This window comes from Octopus bimaculoides, chromosome 1 (genome assembly GCF_001194135.2).
Source record: "Octopus bimaculoides isolate UCB-OBI-ISO-001 chromosome 1, ASM119413v2, whole genome shotgun sequence".
NCBI lineage: Eukaryota > Metazoa > Mollusca > Cephalopoda > Octopoda > Octopodidae > Octopus > Octopus bimaculoides.
In genome coordinates this window covers 119,542,069-119,553,031 of record NC_068981.1, presented here as the reverse complement: position 1 = coordinate 119,553,031, position 10,963 = coordinate 119,542,069, and the positions used below count along the sequence as shown (strand labels likewise).

At 33.5% G+C, this 10,963-nt stretch overlaps 1 protein-coding gene across 2 annotated transcripts in view; it reads right to left on the bottom strand.

Moving 5' to 3' along the window:
- Positions 1 to 10,963, bottom strand: part of LOC106867958 (tyrosine-protein phosphatase non-receptor type 23) — a 108,264-nt gene that overhangs the window by 29,703 nt on the left and 67,598 nt on the right. Inside the window, exons 12-19 of one of the 2 annotated variants that reach the window (XM_052969842.1) lie at positions 10,379 to 10,518; positions 9,665 to 9,756; positions 6,493 to 6,697; positions 5,409 to 5,566; positions 3,654 to 3,805; positions 2,072 to 2,265; positions 502 to 797; positions 39 to 401 (exon numbers count right to left, since the gene is read on the bottom strand). In XM_052969842.1, coding sequence (XP_052825802.1) covers positions 39 to 401; positions 502 to 797; positions 2,072 to 2,265; positions 3,654 to 3,805; positions 5,409 to 5,566; positions 6,493 to 6,697; positions 9,665 to 9,756; positions 10,379 to 10,518 — 1,600 coding nt within the window. The remainder of the gene's footprint in view (positions 1 to 38; positions 402 to 501; positions 798 to 2,071; positions 2,266 to 3,653; positions 3,806 to 5,408; positions 5,567 to 6,492; positions 6,698 to 9,664; positions 9,757 to 10,378; positions 10,519 to 10,963) is intronic. The other variant, XM_052969843.1, reaches the window with a different exon arrangement.

Genomic DNA, 10,963 nt, shown 5'->3' with positions numbered 1-10,963 from the left:
TTTATCTCTCAAGAGGAACTTATTAAGGAAGATCCTACCTGCACATTTGCAGAGACACTGATTCCTTGCTGCCTGTTGAAAGTACTGTTAACTCCAGCAGTGCTAGGCAATACGTGGGAATAAGCCTGAACATCCATAGTTGGTGAAGCAATGGGTGTGGCCACAGCAGAAACGGTATTAGTGGTGTGTTGCTGACGTTGCTGTGGTGGTGGTAGGAGCTGTGATTTGCATTGCTGAGACTCTTGTTGCTCTTGTGCCACATATGATGGACCTGTAAGTGGCAAAGTTCTACTCATTTCCACAGGAGTACCAGAGGATGGTACTGATATGGCACCAGCATCTGCACTGCTAGGTATTTTAAAAGGAACTGCAGTCACAATAAACTGTTGAGTGTCAGCACTCTGCAAGGGAAAGTAATGGAAAACAAAAGCTCATTTCCATCACAGTCAGACAAATCTAAAAAAAGGGAGACATTATAAAAAATGCAAGTGGTAAACATACCTGGGTGCCTTGAGACATAGATCCTCCTACACCAGCTGGAAGTGCACCACTGCTTCCTCCCTCTCCTTCATGGTGCAAGACCACTGATGCTGCAGTTAAATCAGGTAAGCTGACAGAGCCATCGGGTGTTGATGAACCACTAGAGTGGCTATCCGTTTGGCCCTTAGCACCTTTGCCAAAAGTAGCTGGTTTCATATAAGGTAGATAATCCTTAAGTTTGGGTCCTTCGAAACTTGGTAATGACGATTGTACATTGCTGCCAGGTTTGGGTGCTGCAGGTCTGGATGGGGTTGAAGCTGAAACATTTAACACATCACAATGAAAGACAAAACTTTATAGATTCTTATTTGAAGCTAATCACCTTTCACTATATTAATTGCCTTCAAGAGGAGCAGCTAATTGTAAAATTAAAAATTCAACTATAGAACCGTGATACCAGCCTAGTATAGATTTTAATGAATGGTTCATTAATAAAAACAAAAAACAAAATAGCTTTGGTTAATGAATTATTTTCAAGTCTTCATTTTTATCTCCACTTTTCCTAGCTAGTAAAGGTTAAATGAAACATTTTGATGTGACCTTATAGTCAGATGCTACCAACCTTGTTTGAAAGGGAAGGTATTTTTCCCCCTTCCACTAGTCTTCACACATCAAAAACAATGAAACTGCTGGACTATGAGATGTATTGTTTACAAGAGACAAACAAATATGACTTTCTATTAACATCCCATTTTTCATTCTCAATCAACTTGTACTCTAAATTCATTGCTGTATACATGGCTAACTCTCGCCTTACTGACAGCACACTACATATGGGTAGTATGCTTCTGACAAGCCATTCATCTACTCTTAACTTCCCCAGAGACCTACAGATCACAGAGTAAGGAACCCTGTCAAAGATTTTCTCCAGGTCATAAGTCAAATACCATGACATTCTTTTAGCTAAATACTTCTGCAGTTGTCTTACAAGGTACAGGACATCTGTGATATTTCTCTGTGGCACAAAATTGCATCTCGTGTAACATAATTTTGTTTCTAATTTGGCTATAACTGCATAACTTTTATTACCTGGTCCAGCAATTTGATACCTCTGTAATTACATGCAAGATATTTCCTTTACTCTTGCAGCAACTGACAATAATGCTAGTTATTAAGTATGACCTAATGAGCAATACATAAGAACCAGGAGTAAAAGTGGTTTTAAGAGGAAATGACTGTAGTGAAGAAGTGAGAACACTACTCTGATACAGACATCAGATGTGTATAAAAGATGACAGCTGAGTAACGAAGTGCCAAATGATCCAACAGGAAGGAACCTGAAGAAGGGAAAGACTGAAGAAAACAAAAGTTCATTTAAGAGCTGAGCCCAAGATGCTGAACCTCAAAGAGATGACAAAGAATCACTACAACTGACAAAATCGCACTGGAAAATCCATGCAAACCTAGAAACATGGACGTCAAATAATATAATCAATTGATGTCCATTTTTGAACATCAGATAATGTGATACAACAAATCACTCACGATAAGTTTCAAGTTGCATAGAAATAATGGATAACAACATACTTACTTTTAGAATTGTATTTATTTTTTATTTGGCCCCTCTCTTCTTCTTGCACTTGGCAGACACTCCGAGTTCGGCGTAGCATCTGCTCAATGCTGGACCCTAGTTTTGTATAAAACTCAAGACCTTTATGAGACTTTGCCAACAAATCTTCGTAAACATCATAGCTATTCATCAGTTCTTTGATCAATGCTTCTCGTCTAAATCACATGAAAAAAAAAATTTTTTTTAAATGATTAATGCTACTTTGTTGATGAAAAATGAGTTGGGTTGCTTTACAAATTCAAAAATTTATTCCTGAAAGTTCACTGTATATTTTCTATACCTAATGTCTGCACTAACAACACGCACAATTAAGGTTGACCTTTCTCACCTCCTAAATATTAAGTAGAGCTATCTCAATGGTGCTGATCTTTTGTGTTCTGTCACTAAATAGTAATCTTTGACATATGACATGTTGACATCTAAGAGTCTTTTTGTTTTGTTTTGTTGTTTTTTTACCATAACACATTCTTCAAAATTTCAAAGATTTTAGTACATTTCTTCAGATTCAGCATTGAGAACCAATTTATCAGCACATAAAAATTCTCAAGATATCTAATTTTGAACTCCTGTTTTTGGAAAAAATATTTTAATATTAATCTAATGTTAAAACTCATAGTTCTTAACTAATTTTCAGATACATAGTTCATGTTAATAGGTTATAAAAATTGAAACATAACTCTTAAGTATATAAAAATATAATTATATTTAGAATCACAAGGATAACACCGTGTGACACAATTTTTGTCCTTGGGTAGCAACTGTTATTTCCTGTTTGCTTACCCCTATAAAGTATGGAAAATGGCTAATATTTCCTTCAAACTTTACTTTTGTTACATTTATCCAAATCCCAAAGAATCCCTCTCAATACATGGCTATGATGCTTCCCCACTACTACTGCTCAAAGATGTATATATTGTCAGCCACTAAGGGTATGCTCAAGTGGTTAAGGTCAAGCAACTGACAAGCAAATCTGTGGGACTGAGCAGAATATTTGCTATAACGATATTTCTGCTTCAGCAACTCAGCACTGAATCTGTCAGAAGTGTAATGGAAAATTGGTCAGATTCAAAACATTGATATTCAGGTTACAAAAGCAAAGTTTGAAGGGAATAGTAATCATTTCCTTTGATTTCTTAGAAGTAAATAAAAAACAATACTTACTGACCAAAGACAAAAAAATAGAAATTTTGTTACACAGTGAAATTGATAGTACAGAGTGAACACAAAGTCTGGCTACATGGTGTAAATAAAATCATAACATAAACAATTAAATATAAGAAATAATAATTTCTTAAAGTATGTGTTAATCCCCCATGTACCCAGACTTTGTGGACACCCTGTATATTGTGTTCCTCAGGCATACTGTATATTTTAATTGGGGCAGGCTACTTTATTGAAAAATATACATCACTCTACAGGTGAATAGTTTATGAATAGTTTGACAGTGAAGATTAGAGGTAGTATAGGACACTGGTTTAGTTGATTAGGCAAATAAGTTTCACTTGGAGATATTCTTCAAATCCAGAACTAAAGTAATACTTACTTGACTCTAATCTCGGTTATTGTCTTTCGAGTATTAGCAAATTTTGCATTTGCATTCGTTAAAGCTCGTAAAATATTTTCTTGGGCAGCAAGGTTTTGTTCAATTAAATTGATTGTCTTATCATGCTTTTTCAACTGTTCTTCAAATATTTCCTGGAAATCAGAAATTTTTTTTGTATCCCTTGAATTATTTAGAGGATGAAGTTAAAATTAAAAAATCCAATTTGACAAGTGTAAAAAAAAATAAGAAAAAATTTTTTAAAAAAGAGTGAGGTTAAAAATATTAAGTGAAATATTTAAAAGTTAACTATTAATGAGGTCAAAGTATTTTCAAAAGCCTTAAGTAGACATAAATATGATTTTAAAATGACAGTTTTCCTCTTTCAAATGTAGAAAATAGTAAATCAACCATTAAAAGCTGTCAACATCTTGTGTTGAAAACCTGACTACATTGCACCGTAAAAAAAAAAAAAATCTAAATCAAATGGTGATAGTTATGCGGTTATGATGAATTTTAAAAAAAACAATTTGGAACCAACTAAAATAGCAAAATTTAGATACTAAAATGACAATCAAATTCCAAGATTTGTTAACTTTTAGATTAAACACTTCCAATTCATTCACTACAAAAAAACAACTTTTGAAAATTTAACTACCATACATCATCTTACAAAATCTACAACTACTTAAAGAGAAAAAACACATATGAGCTAATTACTATCAATATTTTAAAATCTGTTTTTCCTATTGGCATGATTTAAACTAATTACAGTATCTTTGCATGCACCTTGTTTCATGCCATCTCATTCCTGAAACCCAATATTCTGACTACTAAACCTAACCACTTCATTCTATACATTCATTAGCTGGCTTCTACAGCAGCACAATTTCACAACACATTTTGCATTCATAATATAATCATCCAGTCATATTATACATCTATATCAATACAATTTTAAAAGCACAAGTATTGACTATTCTTATTTGTATTGATACTGATTCAGGTTGTTATAGAAATTCTATATCAAAAATGTCTTTATAAAAATGTTGAAGCAGTAACAAACAGATTTCAGAAAACTTTCTGAAATACAGGAGCTCAATATTTATCAATGACTCACATAAGAGATATTTAACAGTAAATCTTTCAATTTCTATTTAAGACACAAGGACTTGAACTTACCTCACTATATAATATTTCTAGTCATTTAAACCTTTACCATTCAAACTAACCATATCTGGCCCAAATAGTAGCCTTTCACACCTACCTTACAATATCATTCTTAAAGTAAATTAGATCACTGAAATCTCAAAGCTACAAGATAATACATGATTAATTCAAAATAATGTGAATAAATAAAAATTACATTTGACAGAGTAATATGAATGCTAAAAGGATAAATTGGAAGAATACCATAAACGATAGGTCAAACAGGATTCCTAGTCAATTCTGTTCCACCTTTTATAGTTTCCATCAGTCTTTACTTGGCCTTTCATTCTGCCAGAGTTGGTAAAATAACTACTAGCAAAGTTTAGAAGTCAATTCAGTGAACTATGAACTTTCTCTAAAAATTACTAATCTTCTGTAAGAAATTCATATTTTAAATTACTTCAACAATTAAGGTATAGTTTTTAACTACACAAGCAGTATATCAAAACTGTGGTAATGAAACCAATCTGTGTACTTCCTATAGACTGCATTTTTTTTTGAAATTCAATAACCAGACTTACAATTAGATAAGAAATCTACTTAAATAACCTGCTTGTTTGCTTCTTGTGTTACCAACACATTCGTAATATCATCTTCTTGTAGTTTGGTACGAAATTGTTCCTCAAGCATGACACGCTGTGATTTCATCTCATCCACTTTTGCTAGCAATTTTTTTAGCTCTTTTTGGACAGCTTCCTCTTCCGGATCTAATGAAAATACAAAACCAAATTTATATTTGAAACATTATAAATTGCAACATTAATTATGTTTACACTTACTTCACTATTTGTTGTCAAATGCTGATGATACCCTTGAATTCTTTCTCTCAAGTTTTATATTGTTTTGTCACGTCAGTATATGAATGATTATATCGACATAAATAGTCCTCTATCTCTCATCATTTTCAACATCGTGTGTGTTGTGTGAGTGTGTGTGTGTGTGTGTGTGTGTGTGTGTGTGTGTGTTGTGTACGAGAGTGTGTGTGTTGTATGTGAATGTGTGTGTGTTGTGTGCGAGTGTGTGTGTGTTGTGTGTTGTGTGCGAGTGTGTGTGTGTGTTGTGTGCATGTGTGCGTGTGTGCGAGTGTGCGTAAGCGCATGTATTGTGCACGAGTGCATGTGTTATATGCATTGTGTATGAGTGCATGTGTGTTGTGTGCGAGTGCATGTGCGTGTGTGTGTATGATGTGAGAGTGAGTGGAAGTATGTGAGTGAGTGCGTGCATGCATGTGTGTGGTGTGGGTGTGTGTTGAGTGCATGTGTGTGGGTTGAGTGTGTGCGTTTGGTGTGTTGATCCTGTCTTTATTATCACTATTTGAGTAAAACAGTGACACTGATTACATTCTCCAGTAAACAAAAGTACCATAGCTCAGACGGTTTCAATGTGTGATGACTATTGGAATAAAACATTACTTTACTTGAAAAATAAGGGTTGGTGACAGGAAAAACATCCAGGTTTATAAAATCTACCTCAATAAATCTTGTCTAAAGTATGCCAGCATGGAAAAAACCAACATAAAAAAAATGAAATGAAACAAACTGATATGAATATACCTAAACGTTTAGATCGGTCCCAGTTATGTTAGTATGGAATAAATAAATGAGAATATAAAACAAAAATACCAAACACTTACTTTTAATGCTGTCGTAATTAGGTAAAGAGTTCTGTATGTCTTCAAGAGGTCCACTGATTAACTTTAAGTTGGCAACATGAGCATTCATGGCTTTGTGAAGATCTTTGTTAGATTTACTGCCCCTCGCATGTCCAGACTCATACAATTCACAGTCTTTCTGGATTTGGTTTAGGATTGTCATTGGAGGTCTTTTACCAAACGTTTTCTGAGGGAGGAAAATGCATAAAAATAAAGTTGAAATAGATTATGCTGTATTTAATTAGAGAAATTTTTTTACATCCATTTCCCATGCAATTTAACTGGTTTCTTTTCATGTTTTTTTTTTTTTTTTTTTTTTTTTTTTTTTTTTCATAGATGATTCTAGAACAAATAAATAATAAACAATGTTCGAGAAATAATTCAATGGATTATTAAAACAACTTTTGCATGATATAATATATCCTGTGAGCTGCAAATTTTTATGCTGATATATACACAACCATATCAACATACAAAAGAAAAAAAAACTGATAACGATTATGAATGACTTTCTAATTGAAGTGCTAATTGGTTGAGACAGTTGTGAAAATTTGCAGGCTTATTTTAATGGCATTTGTGTTGAATGTAAGCAGTCCACAATTATTTACCAGACCTCAAATAAGAGCTGTTTTTAGTCACAAATAGCAATATAATCAGACAGGTGCATTACATACATTTTGCATATTTATAGGATTTATTCTCAATTTTTATGCAAGATGATTTTTAACTATAACAAAAATTACCTCAAAAATATTACATCAGCATATTGTCGGTTGAGTAACTATGTAGAGGCTCCTTCCTATTAACTTAATTAGGGTGTTAATTTCAAGAGATGCTTCATATGCTCATTTATATAGTTAACCCTTTATCATTAATTCAAAAATTTTCACAAGTATTCTGCCTTCACCAATAGTATTTTGTGAATTAGATTATGCTACATTGAATTAGATCATTCTACATTGAATTAGAGAAATGTTTTACATGCTTTTCATGCAATTCAATCAATTTCGTTTTATGCTTTTTTATAGATTATTCTAGAACAAATAAAGAAATAAACAATGCTGAAGAAATAATTCAATGAATTATAGTTTTCTACTCAAGGAACAAGGCCCGAAATTTTGGGGGAGGGGGACAGTCGATTAGATCGACCCCAGTACACAACTGGTACTTAATTTATCGACTCCAAAAGGATGAAAGGCAAAGTCAACCTCGGCAGAATTTGAGCTCAGCACACCGGGCGAAATGCTTAGTGGTAATTTGTCTGTTTTTACGTTCTAACATTTCTGCCTGTTCGCCACTTTAATTCAATAAATTATTAAAACAACAATGACTATCATTGTTACACTTCCCATCAGCCACTATTAGTTTTTAGTAGTTTTAAAAATGGGTATTTAATTACTCATGCCATTATAGTTCTTCCCATTTCAGAACAATACTATAATGTTCATCTATGTGTTTTTTCATCTTTATTAGCAATTTCATCATCTCTAACAAGATCAATGTATAAATGAATGGGATTTTTTTGGAAGGGGGTTAAATAAAAACTCTTACTGAATTTAAAGAGAAGTTGAGGTTTATCCAACAAATTCCTTTTTTACCTAATACCTTGTTCAGAGATTCCTCTCTGCTTTCACTCATTTTCTCTCTTATCCCATTCCTATAGATAATCATTTTTAATAAATAAAACTACTGGTTACTTTCTCTTAGTTCTAATACTGATTACACCTTGTGGAGGCGCAATGGCCCAGTGGTTAGGGCAGAGGACTCGTGGTCATAAGATCACGGTTTCGATTCCTAGACCGGGCGTTGTGAGTGTTTATTGAGCGAAAACACCTAAAACTCCACGGGGCTCTGGCAGGGGATGGTGGCAAACCCTGCTGTACTCTTCCACCACAACTTTCTCACTCTTACTTCTTGTTTCTGTTGTGCCTGTAATTCAAAGGGCCAGCCTCGTCACACTGTGTCACGCTGAATATCCCAGAGAACTACGTTAAGGGTACACGTGTCTGTGGAGTGCTCAGCCACTTGCACATTAATTTCACAAGCAGGGTGTTCCGTTGATCAGATCAACTGGAACCCTCGACGTTGTAAGCGACAGAGTGCCAACAACAATACTGATTACAACCAACAATAAAATGAAAACTAATAACAGTTGATGACAGTGGTAAACACTAAGAAAAAAAAGCTTATTACAGAACAAATTACAATAAATGTTAACTTTTGATGTCAAATCAGTATTAGTGCTGCCTATCCAAATTTTCTTTCTGTGGAAATGTTACCGGGAAGTTTGAAACAAACACAATAGGGTGTATACACTAGAAAGTTTGGTTGCTTCAGAACAGTTCATTAGTTGGCATATGTCAGTATGACTCAACAAAAGGTTTGTTTCCTGAAGTTATAAACAAGAGTCACAAACTCTTGTTAGATTCATTTGTCTGGTGTAGCTTTGACTGAGGAGACACAATGTCAAAACACTGAGCGTCCTAGAGTCCCCTTACACTAATGAATCAAGTGTGTTATGAATACATATTTAGCTGAAAGAAGAAATTGTTTTCCAAAGACAAAATACAACAGCAATTAGCATATTCACATTTGAATCTGCTGAAAATTATTCAGAATTAATAAATCAATTCATTAGTTACACTTATGAAATGAATTTACCATAAACAACCACCACTAACCACTACCAACATCATCATTTAACGTTCTTCTTCCATACTGGCATGGTTAGACAGTTTGACTGGAGCTGGTGAGCCAGAGAGCTGCACCAGACTTCAGTCTGTTTTGGTTTGATTTCTACAGTTGGATGCCCTTTCTAATGCCAACCACTCTACAAAAAGTACTGGCTGTCTTTTACATGCCAATGGCATGGATGCCTTTTACGTGTTACTAACACTAACCACGATTTTGCTTAGCTTGGCATTCTTCTCAAGCACAACAAATCACCAGAAGTCTCAGTCACTTGCATTGCCTCCATGAGACTCAACAACTGAAAATTGTATTTCACCACCTTGTCTCATGTCTAACCATTATACCAAGCAAAAACTGCTAAACATGGTATTTTATAAAACAACCAAAGACTGTTAAACTTAGTATTTTATAAAATCGTGTCATCATGAAAAAATATGGTAAAAGGAAATATAAAAATTCTTACTTCAAATTCCTCTTCTGCTTTTATTTCCTTCTCAATTAGTTCTTTCACTTCTTTGATTCCCATCTCAACTTCAGTTGCAAAACCAGATAGCTCTACACAAGAAAAAAAAATCTTAAAAACAAATATATATATATATATATATATATATATATATATATATAAATAATGTCTACTATGTAACCAATGTAGTTGACATAAACAGAGATATACATACACACACATATATATATATATATACTGATGCACAAACAAACGTACAGCTAATTCGATATATTTGTATATACTGTATAATTCTGAATTGATAACTAAAGCAGTAAGGTCTCATATTTTGTGTTTCAATGTATGTTATGTTTTGGCTGATTCTTCCACTCACCAGCTACCAAATTTCTTCAGAAACATTCATTTCCCTAGAGCAAGTCTGAACAATAAAAAATTATTTTAGCACAACATTCAGTTCAAGGCCCTTATTCATTACTTTCACTTTAATTCAGAACTCCAATGATTTTATTACTAGGCCCCATTTTCAAGAATTGCCAATCTCTAATTTAGAAGTTCAATTGTTTAAGCACTTACACACCATACTAAAGGGAAAACAGCATTTGATCAAGCAGAAGCTATCATGAATCAATGATTAAATATACTTATGATGAATTAAGAATATTAAGTAATGATAATTACTCAAGCAATACAATAAAGTGATAAGAAAACACTTACTTCCCATTACATCGACCAGATCTTTGATTGCATTTGGTCGTGCACTGATAGCTGCACATCTTTCCAGCAAATCTTGAGGCAAGCGGCTTGCTTCAGGTTCTAAAATACTCTTTTCTAGTTGTAATGAAGTAAGAAAATGTCTGAAATTATGTAAAAACATATTTTGAAAATTCATTGCTGAATGCATTTTTCTTCCATTTTTTTAATATTTGTTATATAGACATTCAATACAAAATTTAAGAAATTCAAAACTGAATTCACATTAAATACAATGAAATATCAAGTTAGATTCTGTTATATGGACTGTTAGATATGTAATTCGTCTGACGTTCCGTGTGTCATGTGGTTCGTCTGAGTTCATTGTTTCATTGTTGTTGTCTTGTGGGACTGTTGTGGTAAAATGTCATTGATATATATATGGCGGACATGACTTTTGTTTATTCATAACGAACATTGGGTGAGTGCGTTCTTTGTATGTAATTGAACAATAAATGTAATAACTAAATTGTACAACTCGTTGTGTTATCTCTACGAGTCATCCGAGGGAAACATAACAGATTCATTTCAAAAACAATGACAGTGATT